At 34.6% G+C, this 24574-nt stretch overlaps 1 protein-coding gene across 2 annotated transcripts in view; it reads right to left on the bottom strand.

Moving 5' to 3' along the window:
* XPR1 (xenotropic and polytropic retrovirus receptor 1) overlaps window positions 1-24574 on the bottom strand; it is a 242817-nt gene that overhangs the window by 39242 nt on the left and 179001 nt on the right. For both annotated transcript variants that reach the window (XM_045877241.3, XM_054507990.2), the window contains 4 exons: window positions 23563-23753; window positions 23174-23353; window positions 17247-17418; window positions 15882-16076 (listed from right to left, as the gene is read on the bottom strand). In XM_045877241.3, coding sequence (XP_045733197.1) covers window positions 15882-16076; window positions 17247-17418; window positions 23174-23353; window positions 23563-23753 — 738 coding nt within the window. The remainder of the gene's footprint in view (window positions 1-15881; window positions 16077-17246; window positions 17419-23173; window positions 23354-23562; window positions 23754-24574) is intronic.

The raw sequence follows: 24574 nt of genomic DNA, 5'->3' as shown, positions 1-24574 counted from the left end.
AGCAAAAGGTGCTGGTGCAGTTAGACATCCATAGGCAAAAAGATGAACCTCAATCTGTCACACACCTTATATAAAAATTTACTCAAAATGAATCCTGAATTTGAATATAAGACATAAAACTCTTAGAAAAAAAAAACAACAACACAGAAAACCTACAGGATCTAAGGCTGGGCAAAGAGTTCTTGGACTTAAAACCGAAGGCATGATCCATAAAAGGAAAAACTGATAAACTTAACTTCCATAAAAATTAAAAAACTTTAGATTTGTGTAAGACTGTGTTAAGAGGATGAAAAACCAAGCTGCAGACTGGCAGAAAATATCTGCAAATATTATCCAGTGACTTGTACTCAAAATATACAAAGAACTCTTGAAATTCAACAATAACCCAATTAAAAAATGGTTGAGAGGTCTGAAGACATCTTACCAAAGAAGATACACAGATGGCAAATAAGTATCTGAAAAGATGCTCAACAATCATACTGTCACTAGAAAATTACAAAGTAGAATAGTAATGAGATATCACTATGCACCTAGAGTGGCTAAAACCCCCCAAATATTGAGAAGGATGTGGAGCAACAAGAATTCTCATTCACTGCTGGTAAGAATGCGATATGGTACAGCCAGTTTGGGAGACAGTTTGGCAGTTTCTTACAAAGCTAAATATAGTCTTACCATAATTGTACTCCTACATCAAGTTGAAAAGTTATGACCACACAAAAACCAGCACAGGTTTACAGCAGATTTATTCATAATTATGAAAAACTGGAAGCAACCAAGAATCCCTTCAGGAGGTAAATGGATGAACAAAAGTGGTACATTCATACAATGGAACATTACTTAGCAATAAAAAGAAATGAGCTATCAAAACATGAAAAGAACCTTAAATAGAATCTTAAATATAAGACCCTTAAAAGGCCTATTGCTAAGTGAGAGGAATCAGTGTGAAAAGGCTAAACACATAAAAGAAACAGCACAGGGGATCATAGGGGAAGGGAGGGAAAACAGAATGGAAAGAAATCAGAGAGGGAGGCAAACCATGAGAGACTCTTAACTATAGGAAACAAACTGAGGGTTGCTGGAAGGGACGTAGATAGGGGGATGGGGTAACTGGGTGATGGGCGTTAAGGAGGGTATGGGGTGTGATGAGCACTGGGTGTTATATGCAACTGATGAATTACTGAACTCTACATCTGAAACTAATGATGTACTATGTTGGCTAATTGAATTTAAATTTAAAAAAAAAAAGGCTACACACTGTATGGTTCCAACTACATGACATTTTGGAAAAGGCACATCTACAGAGATAGTAAAAAGATCAGTGGTTGCTCCAGGGGAGGAAAGAGGAAAGAGAGGGATGAATAGGTGAAGCACAGGAAATGTTTAGGATACTGAAACTATCCCATATGTTATAGTGGGTATGTGGTATTATGCATTTGTCAAAACCCGCAGAACTCTAAAACACACAAAAAATGAATCTTAATGTAAGCTACAGACTACTGTCAATAATAACTTACAATATTGGTTCATTAATTGTAACAAATATACCACACTAATGCAAAACGTTAATAATAGGGGAAACTATGAGAGTGAGGTGGGATGGATTGGGGCGGGTATAGGGATTATCTACTCAATTATTCTGCAATATCTAAAACTATACTAAAAACTCAAGTTCATTAATCACTAAAAATAAAAAAAAAAGACAAGCTGAAGACTGGGAGAAAATACTTGTAAATATTATCCAACAAAGTGCTAGTATCTAAAATATATTTTAAAAACTCTAACAATTCAATAAAGAACCAAACAATCCAAATGAGCAAAAGACATGAAAGACATCTTACTGAAGAGGATATACAGAAGGCAAATAAGCATATGAAAAGATGTTCCACAGAATTAAAACCACAGTTAGATATCACTACATACCTATCAGAATGGCTAAAATTTTAAAAAGTGACATCATCAAAGGCTGGCAAGGATACGGCGAAACCAGACCACTCATACATTGCTGATAAGAATGTAAAATGGTACAACCACTGTGAAAATAGTTCGGCAGTTTTTATAAAAAAAACTAACCAATGCAGCTACCACACTAACCAGCAATTGCACTCTTGGGGATTTATCGCAGAGATATGACAATTTATGTTCATCAAAAACCTGTATATGAATGTTTATAGCAGCTATCTTCGTAACAGTCTGAACTTGGAATACTACTTAGCAATAAAAAGGGACAAATTTGATTCATGCAACAACCTGGATCAATCTCCAGAGAATTAATGCTAAATGAAAAAAGTAGATCTCAAAAGGTTACAGAATTATATGATCGCATTTATATAACATTCTTGAAATAATATTATTAAATGGAGAACATATTAATGATTGGCAGGGGCTAGGGAGAAAGTGTGGGCAGGAAGGAAGACAGTATGATATAAAAAGGTAACATGAGGGATCCTTATGGTGATGGAAACCTTCTGTACTAGACTGTACCAACGGCAATATCCTGGCTGTGATATTAAACTATACTTGTGTAATATGTTACCATTAGAGAACCTTTGAAGGGTATATGGGATCTCCATTATTTCTAACGACTACATGAGAATCTACAATTATCTCAAAATAAAAAGTTTAATTAAAAAAAAATAAAATTGGCTGTTCCTCAAAACCCTGAGTTAACCAATCCCTTTTCTGAACCACCTCAGCATGTTACTCAGTACTGATAATACAGTATTACTACATTTTTATGTTCTATTTTGTTCTCCCTTATTAAACTGGGAGCTCCAAGAGAATGTCTTAAAGGCAAGGTATGTTGTGCTCATCTATACATTCCTAGCATCAAACACAGACTAACACTCTCTAGGTGTTTTGTAAATGTTTGTTGAATAAAACAGATGTGACAGAAGTAATCAAGAAGGCAACTCAATTACTAAATTGCATTTATATTCAATTTACTATTCGTAAAGTTTTTTTAAAAAGGATTTTATTTATTTATTTGAGAGAGAGAGCAAGCACAAGTAGGGGGAGCAGCAGAGGAGAGGGAGAAGCAGGGTCCCCGTTGAGCAGGGAGCCCGATGTAGGGCTCGATCCCAGGACCCTGCAATCATGATCTGAGCTGAAGGCAGATGCTTACCCGACTGAGCCACCCAGGCGCCCCTGTAAAATTCTTATTTACAGGCTCATCAATAATAAAATCATCTCTTCAGTGATTATTAAAGATTGCTTGCTGCCTTTCCCAACTCCTTTAGTAATACCACCAGATAACAATAATTTGGAGTGGATAAAAGTATGTGTTTCATGGAGTATTACTCAGCCATCAAAAAGAACAAAATCTTGCCATTTGCAATGACATGGATAGAACTAGAGGGTATTATGCTAAGCAAAATAAGTCAGTCAGAGAAAGACAAATACCATATTATTTTACTCAGATGTGGAATTTAAGAAACAAAACAGATGAACATAGGGGAAGGGAAGGAAAAATAAAAGAAGATGAAAACAGAAAGGGAGACAAACCCTTATAAGAGACTCTTAACTACAGGAAACAAACTGAAGGTTGCTACAGGGGAGGTGGGGGGGATGGGGTAACTGGGTGATGGGCATTAAAGAGGGCTCTTGGAGTAATGAGCACTGGGTATTGTATGCAACTGATGAATCACTAAATTCTACCTCTGAAACTAATAATACAGTAAATATTAATTAAATTGAATTTTTAAAAAATCTTTAGTTATGTGTTTCTGCCTTTTCTCTTGCAAAGAGACACAGTTTCATTTAACTAAATGGAATGCTATCTACCATAATCACTTTACAAAGAAATAGAAGGATCCTATAAACTTTTGACAATATCTCAGGTGCTTATTTTCTGAAGTTGTAAGAAAGCTTAAGGTAGTACATTCATATGGGTAGGAACTTTTTTCTTAATTGAACTGAAAAAAAAATTAAGTCATAAACACAAGCTAAAATTATAGTCAATTAAAAATGGAAATAAGATTGGATAAGATTTCAGCAGCCATAATAGATGGGTACAATAATTAGAGCTGAACAAAAAAATAAATATGGATCACAAAAATGTAATCTAGAAATGTAAAAAATAATAACAATATATATTCCACATTATGACTAATTAACAGATCTAAAAAGAAGTGAGGATATATATAATAGGAGGCAATGCATAGAGAGGGAATGCCAAAATCTTTTCCAACATTTTTCACACAACTTGCCAACATTCTATACTAGTTTAACATATCAGATCTAAAAATGCCATCTGAAACAATTCTTAGTCTCAGAGTGAAACAGTCCAAGACTGTAATGCCTTTTTATAGAAACCTTCATTTGATACCTTTTTCAAATTAGATGTTAGGAGTAAAATCTGTATTATTTCAAACTTTACCAGTACTTCTGAAACATCTATTCAAATATTTAATTTAGGAACCATCTCATCCGATTGATCAATACACTTTGAGATTTAATTAAAGACAAAAAGTTTAAATAGTCTCTAATGACTTGAAGCAGAATAAAAGCGGATGGGGAAAACATAAAATCTTTTTGTCAGTAAAGAACTCTTGGTACTTCTTTCTTGAGTGTTTTTTTGTTGTTCAGACTACCATTAGAGTAACACTTTTAGTCTGTCTCTGCCCTGCATTCTCATTTCTCCCTAAGGCACTTTACACCTATTTCCTTAGAACCTTCTTATGAAGTGGGGACTGTTATTATCAGGTAACATGTTCAAGGTGCTATAATTTAAAGCCCATGCTCTCATTCAAAATGTTCTATGCTTCCCTACCATTCATTGCTTGGCTGTCTAAGATCTTACAAATAGTACAGTAGGAGGAAGCAGTACCCAAACTCAGTAGTTTCCATATTTGCTCAACACCACATCCATTTGAAATCTCCATTCTTTACATTCTACAATTTACTTACGTGTGGTCAGTAGGAGCATCATGAGGCACATGTAAAAAGGCAAACTTCTGGGTCATCACCCTATTCCTACTGAATCAGACTGAAGGTGGGCCCAAGAATTAAGTGTTTTTAAGTAATAATCCATGGTGATTCATATACATACCAAAGCTTGAGAATCATTGCATCACATCTTGCACCTTGTTGGAAAATATAACTTTTTAGAGTGTAAAAAGGAATGGATTCAAAGACTGAGTATTCTTGTTTTGCTACCTACTGCCATGTGACCTGGGGCAGGCAATTTAACCTTCCTGACTTAAAAATCAATCAATCAATCAGTTTACTTTCTTACAAGGTTGATATCAGATTCTAAATGAAATCATGAGTGCCAAGAAGCTACATACTGGCAAATAGCTCTGTTAGAGTAACAGAATATAAGAGGCCAAAAAAGAGCTTTAGAAACATAGTCAAGGCCAACACCCTTTTAATTTTTTAAATGAAAATAACTGTTTTCCTGTTCATAAAAAATTGCACATTCACCATAAGAATTTCATAAAAAGGCAAATAAAGTGAGAGCACTGGACAATCATATTATTTATAAATGCTGATATACTTTTATTCATGCTTTTAAAATTTTTAATATTCTTACTTTCTTTACATTTTCTTACATAAGAGTAATGGTCTGAAGAATCTTAAATAATAGTGATGATGGCAGATACCCTATGTTAGTCCAGATTTTAATGAGAATGTCTCTAATATTTCACCTTTAGTCATGATAGGTGTGTGTGTGTGTATAAAAATATAGTACTTGCTGTATTTAAGATGTAACCTTACATATATATATTTTTTTTTTTTTAATTAGTCAATGTCTCTGGCATTTAGTGAGATGATCACATGGCTTTTCTCCTCCAGTACAGTGATATGGTAAAATATCCCTAAAATATCTTAGTCATGGTATATTACACTTTTAACATTCTGGTGGATTCTAGCTCCTAATGTTTTATTAGGAATTTTTCTGGTATGTTCATATGTAAAACTGGGTCATAGTTTTACTAAGGAATATCTTTCTCTGAATTACGCTGTTTTTTAAAAGATTTTATTTATTTATTTGACAGAAAGAGAGAGAGAGCACAAGTAGGGGGAACAGCAGACAGAGGGAGAGGGAGAAGCAGGCTCCCTGCTGAGCAGGGAGCCCGATGCGGGGCTCGATCCCAGGACCCTGGGATCATGACCTGAGCCGAAGGCAGACACTTAATGACTGAACCACCCATGCGCCCCTATGCTGGTTTTTAAAAGAGAAAAAAGATACTTTCTTTAAGTTTTGAAACAGTTTTAAATGGCACAAACTACCTGTTCCTTGAAGGTTTGAAAGGTTTCACTTGTGAAAACATTTTGCCCTGACACTTCAATGAGAACCAAAAGAATAAGGAAAACTGTCCTTAATTTATAATTTAGATTTTATATGTTTTCCTGCATTTATTTTGCTAATTTACAATTTCATAAAAATAAACTGCCCATTTTATCAAGATACCTACTCATAATTATTTTGAATTCTTCCATGTCTGTAGTTAAAACCCCTTTCCTAATATTTTGCTGGAGAGGTTTTTCACACTTTCATTACAGATCACAGAAAGGATACCAATAACCAATTACCATCAGTTATAGTATACTTACACAATTTAATTCTCATAATAAATTTATGAGGTAGGAATTATTATCTCAATTTTACTAACCTCTAACTCAAAGAAGTTGAGTTACTTTCTCAGGGTGACATAATTAGTAAGGGGCTAAGTTAACCTAGTCTTAGTGTATCTAGCTCCAAAGCCCATGTTCTCTCAGACAAAATAGTGCCTTTCACTAAGATGGTACTTTTTGAAATCCTTACTGGCAGAGGACTTGATTAAATTGAACAGAGTCGGATGTATCTCTCAAGGTGGTTTAACTTTCTCCACTTTCTGCAACAGAAAGTTTAAGGAAAGATTTTTAAAAACTGATTTCAAATATCAGTTGAAATCATTTTTTTTCATTCTTGAGGAAGGAAATATACTTAGTCATACAGATCTTCCTCGATGTATGATGGGGTTACAACCCAATAAACCCATGGTAAGCTGAAAACATCATGAGTTGAAAATGAATTCAATACACCTAGTCTACTGTGCTCAGAACATTTACATTAGCTTACAGTTGGGCAAAATCATCTAACACAAAGCCTATTTTATAACACAGTGCTGGATATCTCATGTAACTGACTACTACACTGAAAGTGACAACCAGAACGATTCCAAGTGTGTTGGTCAATTTACCCTTGTGATTGCGTGGTCAGTCGGAGCTGTAGCTGCTGCTACTGCCCAGCATCATCAGAGTATCTTACTGCAGATCGCTAGCCTGGGAAAAGATCAAAATTCAGAACGTGAAGTATGGTTTCTATGAATGAGGATCGCTTTTCACATCATTAAGTTGAACCATGGTAAGTCATGGACTGTTCGTGTATTCATAACTGAGAAGGAAGAGGAAGATAATACAACAGATCCTAGACTTTCAGTTCATCTTTCCTCAGGAATTCAGTCTTTTCTACACCAGCTATGAAATTGGGTAGGCTTTAGTATTCCACTTTGGTGAATGCTCATTTTCTTTAAGGAGAGTAGGGATAAAATAGTTGCAAGCAGTACAATTCTGCCTTTAAAAGAAATTATGCCCAAGGTTATTATTCAGAAACAACCAAAAAATATTTACAGGCAGCCCCTGAGAATCCCACATGATAGGAAACAAAGAAATGCAACACATCCATGTGATATTTAAATAGTAGGTAGATGCTTTATTTTCCCTGCTACTAAAAAGTAGCAGCACTATTTTTTTAATATGTGAAGAAAATACTGCTTTTAATGTAAGAAAAATTCCTTTAAAAATTTCCAAGAAAACCCTATCTTAATACTCCATTCAAAGTACCAATGAAACGAAGTATTAGCTCACTAGTCTTTATTTTCATATTTTGTTCACTACATTCTAAGAAGCATGATGGCAACATTCCTTGTTTATTAACCATATATATTAAGAAAATAGTCAGTGAGCTTTAACAAATACCTAATTACCTCAGGTATTGCTTAAGAAATGAATTTTAAGACCCTAACAAAGAATACAACTCTAAGTAAATTATTCATGTCAAACCATTTTCCCTCACTCAAAACAACTAATATGTTAGTGCTTGCTTCCCTCTAATTTAAGAATGACTTTCAATTTTCTAGAGAAATTATTTACGTATTTGGGCTGACTCCACATTGCTCCTACTAATAAAAGCCTGTGGCTGTTAATGTGAAATAGCCAGTTCCTGGCAGCGTCTTTGGCTTTCCATGAGTGTGGTCATTTGGACCAAAGGATCAAAAATGAGCCTACCCTCTTAACAAAACTGTTTGCGTTATTCTCCCTCAAAGTACCTTTGTGCGTTCTCAAACATAAATTTATTTGGCACATGTAGGAATAGCACACTGCTCTATCTGATCTTTCTGCCTTTGTTTACCACGAGTTTTAACATTTAACCTTTGGGAAGAGCTCAGAGCATTCTGTAATCTTAGAAGGCAGTATGGTAGAATAAAAAATAACCACAAGACCTGGGTATGAATCCTAGCTTTGCCACCTAATACCTACTTGGTTTTGGAGCTACACTGTTTGTATTCATATTCATCACGTATGACTTTGGCAAGTAACTTAACCTCTCTGTTTTCAATTTCCTCACCAGTAAAATGATGATCAAGTGCTCACCTCTGACAAAGACTCTCTCCTTAACCTAACTCCAGTGCTCTCGAGGCCTCAAACTTGGTGTCTATCCTTGTCAAGTCTACGTCACCCAGCTGTAGCAAGAATCTTACTAAGTCACTCTAGATACCAAATTCTTTATCCTCCACTCTTCATCTAATCATTTTGGTCTTCCTTTAGCAAGAATCCTGTCCAGTCAGTTTAACCAGAATCCTCCCTCACCCCTGATGTTGCCTTTTAGTAATTTTTCATCTACCGACCCCTACCCTTCTTCTTGGCTATAAATCCTCATTTGTTTGTTCCTATACTCAGAATTGAGCCTAGTTCTCTACTGAGATCTCTTTTCCTCTACTTCAGTAGTTCCTGAATAAAATGTGCTTTTGCCACTTTAATTACTGTCCAGCTCTGATTCTAATTCTCATAGGGCTGCTGTGAAGATTAAATGAGTCAATACATGTTAAATGCTTAAAAGAGTGTTTGACCCATAGAAATATTCAATAAATACTAGCTTTTGATAATATGATTATTCTTCATCTACTATTTGCAGGTGCTTTGCATTACTTTTGACAAGCCACTATATAATATTCCATGTACCATGTTATTTTCCCATGGACATTATATCATTTCAGTTTTTTACTACATAATACTGTAAATGTAAGTTCATTTCTACCCACCTCTCTTATTACTTTCTTAGGAAAAAGTTATGGAAAGGGTGTTACTAGGTCAAAAGGTATGAATGATTTTAAGACTCTTGGTAGAATTACCAAATTACTTACCAATTTATACTCTAGGAACAGAATGAGTATTCATCTCTACATCCTTGATAACAATAAGCATCATCACTTCTTTGATTAAATATTTCACCTTGCATTTATTTTGGTATCAGTGAAGTAGAACATTTTCCATATGTTTATTAGCCATGTTTAATTACTCTGTAAAATTGTTTGTTTATATCCTTTTCCAATTAAAAAATCAGTTAAAATTGATTTGTGTTGTGGTAGATTACAGTTTAAAAATATTCACCACCTCCCCACCACCAATACCCTTCTCTCATGATTCTTACTCCATTGATGTTGTGTTTAATAATTTGCTTTGGCTTCAGAATGAGCAGACTTCCTTTGGGCCTGGACATAGGACTTCCTGTTTAAGAGGAGGTTGGCAGATATGAAGCAAGCAGAGGCTTACAATGTGTGTATGCAATAGGAATTGTTTCTGCTAGTACCATGTGAAGAGTTTTCCTTGGGGGTAACTACTCCCTCTTTGGTTGGGGCCCCAAGATGAAACACATAGAACAGAAGACTCAAACCAAACCCGCATGGAAGAGCCAAAAGCCCAGCAGAACAGTGACCTAAAACAGTGCTGTCCGCCTGAGTCCAGCCTAGTTCCTCCAATTCCCAGCTGACCGACAGATGCATAATTGAGAATAAATTACTGCTGTTTTAAGTTACTGAGTTTTGGGGTGACTTATTATGTAGCAATAGCTGGTTAATAAACTTACTGTATTATACTATAAAACTCTGAAGGAAATAGATTCATATATAATCTACTAATCAAGAAAAAAGCTAGAATTCATATCCAATAATACATTTGCCTGCTCATTTTTTCTTTTTCTGCTGAGAATACCTAGACACAATTTTCATTGATGTTTATACTTTCCACCAATGTTCTCATGTAAAATTACACATAATAAGTTGATATGAAAGTTAAAAATTCTGTTTGCAAGCAACTGTCTTTAAATTCCTTTCCAACTAGATAAAATTGTTCCGTAAGTTGAATTCATAATGTTCAACTTCTTATTTTAAACATCACAGAGCCTCCTTCCCAGTTTCTAAGCAATATACAGATTATTTTTAAACTTTAAACTTTGTACATGAGTGCTTCAAAGCAATATAATTTATATAGAAATGCTAACAAACTACATGGATCAGTTGTATGAGCAATTAAGAAAAACAAAGGTGACTACAGAAAAGACAACAAAAAATGGTATCTGGGTATAAGGATATGCGTTTTGTTTTTTTTTAAGATGACAAAGAAGATACAAAGGAAATTTAATTTATTCAAAACTATAATTAATATTTTTAAAGCAATTTAAGATGAAATATAAATGGGATTGTTGGTTTATATTTATCAAACCATTTAAAATTAGTATAATACCAAGCAGATAAAAGCTTCTTGAGAAATATTTGTAAAAGTCAAATTAATAATCAGAAGCAAACAATATCTCACATTTGATTTTAGCATCAGCAGAATTTAAACCAATATTGACAAATAATGAATTTTTTTTTTAAATCTATTTCTTGTCTGCATTAGTTAGGCTAGAGAAATTACAGTAGAATATATCAAATTTCAAAAGGGTTACAGATTTGAGCTACTTTTAATAGTATGCCAAAAGTGAAAGCATTTATCCAAATGAGTTGTTTTTAAAATTTTTGTGTATGTGTTTAAAAAAAAATTAATGAAACAAAAGTTTCCCTAGAGAATTAAAAATTATTAGTGTTTCTATTATAATATAACAAGGCTAAAATTTGGAAATTCTGGCACAGCAGCCTATTATTCAGGGTAGAAACAGAGTTACATACTGGCCATACCCCAGAGAGGAAGCTCTTCAGGACTATGTGTGCTCACTCAAAACAATGGAATGACTATTTGCACTGAAGGCACTGCACTACTGCTGAGGAATCCTCATTAGGGGGCACAACACCCCTTACAGAATGTTAAACAAGAAGGGATCTAGAAGGGCTCAGGGCACTGGAAAACAACAAAGCAAACAAACATAAATGAACTCAGCTTTTAAATGAGCAGAGAATATGTCTTATTTTCTAAGTATTTTAAAAAGTCTAATAGCAAATGCTTGTTAGCAAATGCTAATAAAAAAGTTTGAGGTAAAACATTTAAGTATTTTTAAAATAAGCTTTTTTCTATAGATTTAGAGAACAGCAAAGAGCAAAACCCACTGAGAATTTATGAATATTTTAGAATGTTGGAAACTATAAATGAAAAACAGAAAATCTAACAAAGTGCTCTCCTTCCCCATCAACGGGTCAGAAATAACACAATGGCTTTTTTTATTATTGTACCTCCCACAGGCTTTTTCTTGCCAAAGCCAAGAAACCTCAAGGACACACAAAAAACATTCAAAACACTTTCCTGTCTCCTCCAATCCTAATTCCAACAAAAAACTTGTAGGAGTTGGCTTCAAATTTAGGCTTGTAATGAAATGTGAATTCTTAAAATATGGAGATTGGCTGCTAAATTCTTTTGTGCCTAAAATTAATGATGGAAAGTAAAATATACTGAAATATTTAAAATGTGTCTCCTTCTTACTATAACAAGCAAGGGCTAGCTGAAATACTATAATTAGTCTCCCTAAAATGGGTCTAAACCCCTTCCTTGCCATTAAAAAAATGATTCTAGGTACAGAGGTAACCCTTGTGCTTCCTTTTTACAAATCATGCAGCATAGACATAACCTTTGAAACAACCTCGAAAATGCCCCCAATAATGCAGTTACTATGGTAACTCTTATAGGCTAGTTCTCTGAAAAGACTCAGATTCCTGAATCTGAACAAGGTTACCTCACCATCTTCTACACTTTCCCCTTCTCATAAAATTTATCCTTTATCATAACACTTACAAATCCAATAGAAAAATATCTACCCCATTAACCATACAAACCCTATTTTTTCGGATCAAGGATTTTTTTTTTTTTTAAGGTAATGAAGGCAGATTTTTTTTTATAAACTTTTTTTTTTTTTTAAGATTTTATTTATTTGACAGAGAGAGACACAGTGAGAGCGGGAACACAAGCAGGGTGAGTGGGAGAGGGAGAAGCAGGCTTCCCGTGGAGCAGGGAGCCCAATGAGGGGCTCGATCCCAGGACCCTGAGATCATGACCTGAGCTGAAGGCAGACGCTTAATGACTGAGCCACCCAGGTGCCCTCAAGAATTATTTCTAAAGTGTATGTTTTCTGATATCTTTTCTCTTGGAACACTGTCCAACAAAATAAGAGAAATCAAATTCTACTTTTGACCATCACTCAACTGTCCCTGAGTTGTCTTTTTAATTTTTTCCTGTTTTAGGGTTTTTGGAAAGAAAAAAAAAATTGTGATATAAATATTTACTATGTCAACAATACAAAGTGTGTGTGTTTTTTTTAATTTTACAGATATGATTAAGATATATAACCAATGGTCCCTCTAAAAAATGCTTGCTTTTTAAAAATGTGACTGTGGGGGCACCTGGGTGGCTCAGCCGTTAAGCATCTGCCTTAGACATAGGTCATGATCCCAGGGTCCTGGGATCAAGCCCCACATCGGGCTCCCTGCTCCTCGGAAAGCCTACTTCTCCCTCTCCCACTCCCCCTGCTTGTGTTCCCTCTCTCGCTGTGTCTCTCTCTGTCAAATAAATAAATAAAATCTTTAAAAAAAAAATTTGACTGTGGGACATGAATCAAGTTTAGTGAGTAAACATCTGTGTTACATGAACAAAAAGCCAAACACATTCCTAACTGATACTTGTCCAGTACAACGCCCCCACCCAAGGGATCATAAGGGCTTCTCTTAAAAAGATTTTCCATAAAGGAAGTCACACATATACCAGCTCTAGACAGCAAAGAAAATTCTATTTAATGATAAATTCCATTTGTGTAGCAAGTTAGAGTTTATAAGGTGATTCCATGTACTCTATACCTTATTTAATCCTTAACAAGAAATTTGTGAAGTAAACAGAATATATACTATAATCTCCACTTTAAAGGGGCGGTTCTGTCTGGGGGGCGGGGGTTGGAAGCCCCAGGCTGAAGATCAACAGAAGTGAGAAACAGAAACACTCCCACCACTCACAATTACACAGCCTAGGGCAAAACACATAATGGGATAACTGGAATTCTCCTTAACACAGGCAATAAGATAGCTCACCTCTGGGAAGTCTCTACTGGGGGTTGGGTTAGGGACTTGTGCTATCTGTAGGCTATTACGGTACCCTGCTTATTTCTCTACCCACTATTTTAATGTCTTCTTTTTTTTATTGTGGTCAAAAACACATAGCATAAAATTTATCATCTTAACCACTTCTAAGCATACAGTTCAGAAGTTTTATGCATATTCACAACTGCAATTGTTGTGCAACTAATTACTGCCTTTTTACCTACTCCCTTACTAGATCGTAAATTTTTAAGAGCAAGAATGATATGCTGTTTGTTGCTTTTAGTGCTAGCACAACTGATACACAGACTATTCACAGTAATACTTACTGAATGCGTGCTTATTCTATCTGCCTATCTATGCACCTGCCTACCCATTCATCTACCTACCTAACTCAGAATTGAGATGTTTACAAAGGGTGTATATAAGTATGTTAATTTAAGTCAAAACTTTTTCTAATTTGGCTGACTAGTTTTCCAGCTAGGGGATATGGCAGATATTCTCTATAAACTGGAGGAGTGTAATCTGTAGTTCCAAGATTTAAAAGAAAAAGAAAAACACTTAATATCATAAGATAAAGCATTTTAACAAAAAATACTGCACTGGCAAATGTGTAATGAAATTAACAATATCTTGATTTTCCTAATTGTTTCTCGAGCATGCTGAACTAAACAAGGAACATCTGAAATTAAACATCCTATAGTCCTACTCTACTCAAGCTTTTTGGTATACTCACTGTAAACAAAGAAGGTGAATGATTCTAATGACTAAAAAATCCTTTTTTCATTTAGTTTATGTTTAATTCTTTACTTTCTTCAGTTTATTTTTTTTATTTTTTTTAAAGATTTTACTTATTTATTTGAGAGAGAGAGAGACACAGCGAGAGAAGGAACACAAGCAGGCGCAGAGGGAGAGGGAGAAGCAGGCCTCCCGTGGAGCAGGGAGCCCGATAGGGGGCTCGATCCCAGTACCCTGGGATCATGACGTGAGCTTCGGCAGACGCTTAACAACTGAGCCACTGTGAAACCAGTGCAGATTTGAGGAATTCAGATTTTCAGCTTTATCCTGAATGGTATCAGTATAGTTAAAGATAAGTTATATCCTAAATATTCCACCAAAAAAACATGTTACGCCCCATGGGAGAAAACTAAAGGGTTGTTAAGGCAAAAGGTACCATTATCAAATCAGTTGCCTGACTTATAAATTCTCTAGTAACAACCTTGTGAATCATGATGCATGCCCAGACTAAAGAATAGCAATCCTTAGCAAAAGTTAAAGTTACGGGCGCTTTCAGGATGTGTTTCTTTCACTGAAGCACTTAGTTAAATTATATCATTTAATAAGAGTGCCTACATAGTGATGAAATTATTGGCTGCATTATCAATATTATTGTAACTGCAGAATCTACTGTAAAAAGTGGAAGTATGTTACAAAGTGTTCTACTGGACCAAATTGCAAGCCTCACAAAAATCCACTGTCCCAGTCTTTCAAGACCATCAGACATACTTTAGATAAGTAGCTAGGAGCTACTAGCTAAGGCTCCTAAAATACAGTGTTTCAATTAAAGAAAGTCACTGAAAAAAAATTTACTTAACAATTAAAAAATAATTATAATAATTTCAATAAGTAACATTTCTTTACCACTCACAGATGAGGGTGCAGCCTCTAAGTTGTGGGCTGATATTGATTTAAATAGACAAAGATAGAATGCATTTTAAAGTAAAAGAAAGCAAGATCTTTGATTGACAGTTCTTGGAAAAAGGTTAAAAATTCAAAAGGACTGACTGCATGTGGCTCAGAACCTAAAAGCTTTTTTCTCCTCCCAACAGAAGAGCAGTCTCAAGTAATAACTGGTTGCTATGGAGATAAGAAACTAGAGAGATCAGAGAACTCAATTTGCAGTTAAATGGGCTGGAAACAATCCTTACTACTTGGTGAAGGAAAGCGATTAAAAATATACGTGATTGCCAGAGGGAATCTTTTTCACCTAGCATTTCCCAACCTCATTAATGAACAAGAAGTCTAAAAAAACAAATGAAAGCCCAAGGTGTCTAAGATAGAGCATATTAAACATAATTCAGGATTTCACACATTATCACAAATCCTCTAATTCTGGATGACCTTGACTCTTTTTAGTGGTACTTGTTAGTAAATACTGGAATGAGACTAAAATTGTGTTCAAGAACAAACTAGTATAACTAAGGGGACTGGAACTCCAATGGAAAAAAAGAGCATGACAAATGGAAAAGTAACCAGAGTAAGAAACAGATTTAGGTAGTGAAAAATCTTTGGGTTTTAAAAATGTCTTCACAGTCAATCACAGAATACCTTTGTGAGTGCTGTAAAGGGCTGCAAACGTCACCGTGAAGAAAGTTGTGGAGTATTTCCCAGCATTAACTAAATGAGGAAAGGCCCTTTTTGTGTCTCGGTATCGGCGCAGGCACTGGATGAAGCGAAGCCAAGCAGGAATGCACTGAACAATGGCCCGTACACCATATGAATATTTGTGGCAAATTTCTGGTTCTGTGAAGATTTCAAAGAAGAAAAAATTGTAATTTAAAAAAATAGCCTGTTCACATCATTTCGTTATATCAAAAGCCCATAAAAGCAAGAAGCGTATGTTTCAGAATCACTTTCTTCTTTGTAACAATTATATTCTCAAACTTTTTAGTGATAGGATAAGCCAAGGAAAGAAGGTAGATACACACGGTGAACCTACAGGGAAAATCTGCCCTCTCATATTTCAGACTACCTGTTCTGAATCACTTTCTTTGGAATGTGATAGAACTACAGGAAAATTAGAAGATGAGTATACTAATCAAAGGGAAAAAAAGTTCCATAATTTAATACATATGGGAAACATACAAATATCACTGATGACTCTAGCCAACTTCATGAACTCCAAACTGCCTTAATATATGGCAATGGGTTATACATGTTCTACTCCACCCTTTTTTAATGAAGAGCAGAGTTTATATTTTTAAATGAGAAGAATGGAGTTGGTAAATTAATTTTTCTTCAAATTCTGAGAATGCATTATAGTGCGATCAAGCTACTTTTCCCTCAGACTTGGCTGGTTCTTTCTATTTGTTCTGTAAACAGAGTTGTGGTCTGCTGGCAAATCAATGAAAATGTGTTGCCGCTGGCTTGATTAACTTTATTAGTCAGTTGTTACATAATCTGCCTAAATTTGGTCTTTGTCATTAAGGCAAAATTCCTTAATAACTTGAACTCCTGGCATACACTAAGAGTGGGAAAAAGCCAGAAGAAAAAACAAGATCCCCAATAAGAATTAAAAAACAATCTAAAATGACTTTCTCAAATCATGTGATCTAACTCTAAATAATCAGTATTTTTGCTCATTATAAAGCGATACTGTGATGGAAACTGTTGGCACTAAAGCATTTGTGATATAACTACCAATGTACTAGAATTTTTTTCTTTTTTTTAGTTTTAGAATTCTCTTAAGCATAAGTTGCAAATCTCTTGGCAAATGGATGGCTAAAATCATAACATATAATTTAAGAGCCAAATTATATCAGATAAAGAGACTGCTAAAAGAGTGCCAAGTACATTTAATTAAGTTTGTAATATTATTGGATGAGTTTTCACCATGATCTTAAATTTCTCATTCCCAATATTTCTTGGTTTACATTGGCAGTTTAGAGGTATGGACGCACATTCATACCCTACCTTCTGAATTATTTGGCAACAGGCCCCCACTTTCATCCCATTTGAGCTCAAAACTGTAGAAGCAGATCATATATTCCAGGTCCATCAATATCACTGACAGGCTGTTCAGCTGATCGGCCAGCCAGAAATCAGCAAAGCCTACCTTATGGAAGGGGGCTGTAAATACTCGAAACTGGGAGAAAGAAAAAAAATCAAAAAACACAGAGACAAGAAAATTCATATTAAAATTCTCTAACTCGTGTCTGACCAGGCAGTACGATTACTTTAGTTGATAAAATGGAAACCCATGAGCCAATCACAAACACCAGGAGGGACCTGTCAACAGTGGCTAGGTTGAGCATTAGTAGTGAAGGGAATAAGTTGAATAGATAACCAAGAAAGGAAACTAAAGTGGGGTAGAGAAGGCAGGCATAGCTATAGTTAGAAAACAGAAAGCAGAGAGGGTGGGAAGAGCTGAAGCTGAAAGCAGAGGGTGGCAGAAGACAGAAGCACAGAGAGGATGTCTAGTGTTAGGCTCTTGGGTAAATTCTGCTAGGGACCCATGTGCTATGATAATTTCTGGAATATCCTCCCATCTTAGCTGGGATGAGAGCTTAGGTAACTGAATACAAAGCTCTTCTTTGCCTATAGGGAGAGGAAGGGAAGAATGGTACATCACCTGAAGCATGCCTGCCTATTCTCTAACCAAAGTCACTTTCATTTCACTAATGCCATGGTAATAATGGTATTTATCTTGAAATTATGCCACAAAAATCATCAACCCATATCCCCACTGTTATAAAAACAATGTTAAATGAATTCAGATTAAATGTACTGAGTACTAATCCATGCTATATATTTTTCTCATGATGTATTTTTCATAATCCATTAACTGTAACAATTCTATGAGCGTGATACTATTCATATCCCCCTTTTACAGATGACCTAGAACAAACTCATCCTGACCTATTCTGTGGAAGACTGTTTAGCACTGCAAAGGGAAATCTGGCACTGCAGAGAGAGGAAGACTTAGATACTAATGTAATCATCAGAAACAGGCTCCAATTGTGCAGAATGCCTTGAGAGGCCCTGAGGAAAGTGAAGATGGAATGAAGGCAGCTTTTATCCTCACCCTGTCAGATCCTTTCTATCTTAAACAGGTAAAAATGAACTCCTAAAACAAGGAATTCTCACAAAGCAGCAGTTTTGAGAAAATAAGTCTAAATGAACAGCTCTCTTGCCATCTAGCTATATTCATTTAGTAGACATATTCAGCATGGGAGACTAATGGCTCTTTTCCCTCAGACTTGGCTGGTTCTTTCTATTTGTTCTGTAAACATTTCTCTTTATTATTTGATGGAGATAAATGGCTATATTATGAATCCATCCTGGGCATCAACTATCTATGAAAGGTACTGGGTTAGGGTTTTGGAAATTAGACCAGATATCTGCAGGGCATTGCAATATTTTCTGGAGCTGATATATTTTGAGTCCATAGCTTCTTTGTGCATTTCACTGCTTCTGATGGTGCATTTTACTATTCTCTTATTCCTTAAATCATTCTCTTGCTCTTTCAATAAGTTGTGCAATAAGCCAGAGAGATAAAGTATATTGTCTGCAACCATAAAGTTTTGGGGGGAGGGGCGGGGGGAGGGCTGAGGGCTTAATGGTTGGGATGTTAGTCATTTATGCATGAAGAGGTTACCAGTTTATATAGTATTTTAAGAAACTGAGGTGCAGGGTGGACTTTAAAGATTCAAAGAAACAGAACAAGAGGATAACTTAAGATATAACATCAAAAGGATCAGGAAATCTAACTCAATCTCTAGTCAAGGTCTTCTGTGAAAACGATAGCCTAGGGCAAATTTCTCACTGACATGAGACAGACTACCATCACACTCACAATCTGCCAAATCCAGCCTCAAAAGCCAGCTAATACAGAAAACCTCCATAAGAGCATAAGAGGAGGAGAATGGACTAAGAAAGAAAAGAGATAGGGAAATGAGACTACAAAAGGAAGGGAGTGGCATGAAAATAGAAACTGGAAGGGAAAATTTACAGAAGAGAAAAGATGAAAAAAGGAGGAAATAGTAAATGTTGGTATAATACAACTAAGGAAGGAATCAGTATGATTATAGTCATTCAGCATTTAACAAAGATTAATTATTACTATATGTCAGTCATTGTGGAAGTAGAGAGATAAATAAAACATAGTTTCTACTCTCAAAGTCCCACAGTCTGGTTGGGCAAATATATACCTAAAGATATAATGATAGCACTGTGTAATAAGTGCTATTACAGATAAATACACAAAATATCCTAGAAATACAAAGAAGGAGAGCAAGTGGCTCAATTAGAGACAGGTTAAGGGGTGAGGGGGGTAGGAAATTAACAGATCATACTGAACTCCCTGACATTTACACATAGTCAAATTCTTCTTAAATTTATCTGAACTCCCCTTTTTGAGTGAGAATTCTCCTTCTTCCTTTCTTATTCTGACTAAGGTCTTCCAACTTCTACATTGTGATTTTGATTAAAATGATAATGATTCACTGAGTGACAGTGTTAAGAAAGCTAGAGACAATTCAAAATATCTGGTATTTTACCCACATACACAAAAAGGCCACTAATAAGTTATTACAAAGGATATATGCTAACAACATTTTCTAAGTTAATGCAGATAAACAGTTAAGGAGATGAAGTTTAATTTCTACTTTTATTTTTATTTATTTTTTTAAATTTACGTTTTTATTTATTAACATATAATGTATTATTTGTTTCAGAGGTACAGGTCTGTGTTAATTTTTACTTTTAGAGGCTTGTGAAGAATCAATTAATTTGAACCACTATATCAAAGTTAAACACCTTAGGTAAGGTCACTACCAGGTCTCACTGTTCAACTGCAGTGGTTAAGAGTAAGGATTATGAAACCAGACTGCCTGGGCTGATGTTCCATCTCCATTACTTACTGGCTATGCATTAAACTCCTCTGAAATTAGGTTTCCTCATTTATAAAATGTGGATTGATAGCAGCTCCAACCTCAGGGTTATTAAAACGGTGAAATAAATTAGCAAATAAAAATGTCCAGAACAGTGCATTATATGAAAATACATCTCTATTCTCACAGTAGAGACATGCATAAACATTTTACTATAAAACAAATTATTTGAAAAATCAATTTCCAAATTATATAGGAAAGGACTTTAATTTAAAAACTTTAAGTAGCTTTGAGGCACCTGGGTGGCTCAGTTGGTTAAGTGTCCAACTCTTGGTTTCAGGTCAGGTCATGATCTTGGGGTCCTGGGATGGAGCCCCATGTTGGGCGCTCTGTGCTCAGCATAGTTTCTGCTTAGGACTCTCTCCCTCTGCCCCTTCCCCTCCAACTCTCTTTCTCTCTCTCTCTAAAATAAATCAACAGATCTCTAAAAAAATACTTTAAATAGCCTTTTAGAAGAATAAATTCGTATTTTTGTTTAGAAAATTTGAGCCATTGCTTATGTTTCCCAATTTCTAATTAGGGCAAATACAGATATGCAGAGATTTGTGACCTAATTAACACAAAAAAACTGTACTAATTTGACATGTAAGTATCAACATAAATTTCTTTTTTTTTTTCAACATAAATTTCTAATAAAAATTTTTTTTAGCTTTTTGGGGGAGATGTATAGCATATAAATTCCATAGATTCAAATTTGAATATGGATATAAATGGCATCCAGTGCCTACCACCATAGCTAAGTGACATATATTCTTTTCCACTAAAAATTAAAGGAAAAAAAAAAGAAGGAAATGTACTTTTACTTTATGATGAGGCTTTTAAAAAAGACAAACATAACTATGGTGGAAATATTTTTGTTAATTCACTAGAAATAAGTCTCAGGTTAAGTTTTCTCAGTAAGACTTGAATTAAAATAAGTGAATAGGTCAATTAATATTAAGATGCTCTATAAATAACATTTTTCCTGTATACAATTATTATTACAAATATAACAAACCACAGTGCTTCCTTGTGCATTTCATTGCTTCTGATGGTACATTTTACTATTCTTTTATTCCTTATTATATCATCATTGCCAACCTATTCCATCAATAAGTCCTATTTATTAGCACACAGCAGATATGTTGATAAATGTCTACTCAATGGGGAATCATTCTGCTAATAAGACTGGTCATGCATGAATCGTAGCTTACTATTTAAGCAGAGAAGGATGCACTGGGGAAATGCTCACTTTACACACAATGTACACAATGATATTATTCTGTTATTGCAATGATGCAAACCATATTAACATCTGAGTTTTCGGAGTCTTTTGAACCTCATTTCAAAATAATATAGAGATTTCACAATAGTTGAGAGATAACAGATATTTATAATCTTAAAGTTATTTCCTTATAACCATAAGAATACATTTTTATGCAAATAAGTTTTACAATTCCATAAAATCTAGCAATAAAATGACAAAGACTCTCAAAATAAAAAGGTAATCTAATATTGTTGTACTAACTGGATATGATTTATTTTTGGTATAAATTTCAAAAAAACTGGTTCAAATTTTCATCATAAAAAAATCCTTTAAAAAGCATGTTTTCTAAATGATAACAAAATGTATGAAAGGTGATTGCAAACTTTTCAAAATACTCCTGTAGATCTAAGTTCCACACGTAGACCCAAAGTTAGGCCTACGGGTGATATACTTAATGGGAGTGATTTGCTCTTTTATTTATTAATACTTAATGAAATTGGAGAAAAAGAGGGATATTCCTCAATTTGTGATAAAGATCCTACTGAAAGAAATAAATACAAATAAATAATAACCAACTTTGGGGAAAAAAAAAATCAAGGAGATCTGGGCCATTTTCTTTTCCTGATTGCTATACATACTTAACCTGTTCTAGAACATAAGTGGCTTTTTACCTGTGTGCTTACTATGTTTTTAATAGGAAAGCCATATTTTATATCTTCAGATTTAAAAAATTTAAGTAATGCTAGATATAGGGAATGTATTGCTAAGAACAAAAAAAAATTCCGCTAACCTTAGGGTCATAACAAAGGAAAGAGAAGTCAAAATTACAATTGTCAAGGCAGTAGTATACTTTCTAAGGTAGAAAAAAAAAGTAAGACAATAATTACAAGAATTCTAAAAGTATGTGTAGAGTCCAGTCAACTTAATCATTAATTTTCACTTTACTGTTAGTTGTCATTCACAACCTAAGAAATAATTACGGGAGAGTATTCCCGATTAATTTTGAAAATAGAGCTGGTTTAACTCAGGAGTAAGCAGAAGTCCCTTCCCCAAGCTATCTTTAAACTATCACAAAAAATACAGTAGCTATTTTTCAAGAAATTCTATATCCTATTGCTGCGACTGTAGGATTTTGAGATCATTAAAGAACTAGGTAAAGCGGAAGAAGAAATGGAATTTATTATCAACAAGAATCAAAGTTTCTCAAATTAAAGCTGTCAATCTGGTAAGATATTCTTAAATGCTTTTAGAGAACTAATCTTTTGTAAAATAAAAATGTTTCACTACTACTATCAATTTAGAGGAAAATAACAGTTTCACCACTTCTAAAAAAAAAAGAAATTCAAAGAGTTCTACATGTTATCACAGCTGGTTAAATGATTTGTATTTAAAAGTACTTAAATTGATCATGAATTAATTATTATTAATTTGCAAATTCATTTCAATAGCTGGGGACTTTATACTCTTTTTTAAGAGGAAAAAAAAATGCATGAATGTTTTTCCCAGGGCCACTTCACTGTACAATAAAAGGTAGACCAATTACACTATATTCTACACCCCTGGCTCTAGAGCACCACTCACACAGACTACAAAGTGAACCACGCTTTCTGGAGTTGTGCAATACAGCACACTGGGTTTCCTCCTGGAGGAAACTAATGACCAATATACCACTCTAAAAATGGTAGACAAATTTCTGGACTTACCAGCAGTTTAAGCAGCCAAAACCGTGACTTATAATAGAAAGTTTTGGTGGGATTGATAAGAAAGAAAACCATAAATCCGTAAAGGACAAGTGGATACACATATGTAGGGATGACACTAACTGGAGCAAAGAAGCATGCCAGAAGGCTCAGGCACCACAATATCCCAAGGAATCCAGCAATCTGATAAAGGATGGAAAGACAAAGAGAAAACTGTTATTTTTATTTTTCCATTACTCAGAAATATCTTTAATAAAACAAAGGGAGGATACATGTTTAGATATAATGTCAATAACCTTCTTCAAGAAGAAGATGGATTTCAGTATCCACGAAACCAGCTATATAGCTAATGTGAAATAAATTCATGGGACTTTATGTCTTGCTTTGATTACCTCAAAAAGATGCTGATGAGACAAATTGCTTCTTGGATTAAGTTCGAAGATGAGCACATGATTCACTCCAGCCTGTCTCCAACCATATGTGTTGATGCCCAGTAGAAAAAGGAATTCAATCAGAAGAAAGCCACCCCGATATATTCTTATCAAGGGCCATATACTTCTATCTGTTTCAAGTTTAAATACAGCTGAAAAAATATCAATTGCTTAGTTAGAAAATTCATAATGTCTCCTATAATTGTCTTTTTTCTTAATTCTCAATGACACACTCCTTGACATAAAAAGTTTTTATAAATAAAACCTAAGCCTAGGTCATCTCAAGAGCATAACAAACTTGCATCCAGGTTCTTTCCCTTTTTCATTTCACTCTGCAAAATTTCACCAGAATAATTTTCCCAAAACTTGACTTTGGCAAGTTATTCCATTGTTCCATTAGTTTCTTAGATGACAGAGAATCACAGTGAAATTGTTTAGAACTAAAAGATCAATTTTGTCAGCTAAGGATTTCTAGCATGATATAACTTCCTTAGCTTTGCTCTCTCTGTTATTAAACTGGTTATAGTAATATCTACCTCACAGAGTTGCTGTGAAAATTAAAAGACATAGTATACATAAAGACAATTGAAAATAAAAGCAAATGAACACTGTAATGTCATATAAATGATAACAGTTAATATTTACAGAATGCTTACTATTTGCTAAGGATTGTTCTCTATTTTTACATATAATAACTCATTTAATCCTCACAATGGTTCTATGAGTTAAAAACTATTATTTCCCTTTGATTAGTGGGGAAATTAGAGCACAGAGAGACTGAGTAATTTGCTCAGGATTACAAAGCTGGTAGAGGGCAGTACCAGGGTTTTAACTCAGACAGTTTTGCTCCAAAGCCCACAGTCTTACCCATTACATTCTATTGTCCATATGCCCATACAAATGATCAGTACCACTATTACTCTCTGGTTCTCTAATAACTGTAACATTCAAACACCTTAGCCTTGTAATTCAA

Source organism: Mirounga angustirostris, unplaced genomic scaffold (assembly GCF_029215605.1).
Source record: "Mirounga angustirostris isolate CCGP_5_RB_7025 unplaced genomic scaffold, mMirAng1.0.hap1 SCAF_6, whole genome shotgun sequence".
Taxonomy (NCBI): domain Eukaryota; kingdom Metazoa; phylum Chordata; class Mammalia; order Carnivora; family Phocidae; genus Mirounga; species Mirounga angustirostris.
The sequence above is the reverse complement of the archived record's forward strand: the minus strand, read 5'-3'. Positions and strand labels throughout refer to the sequence as shown.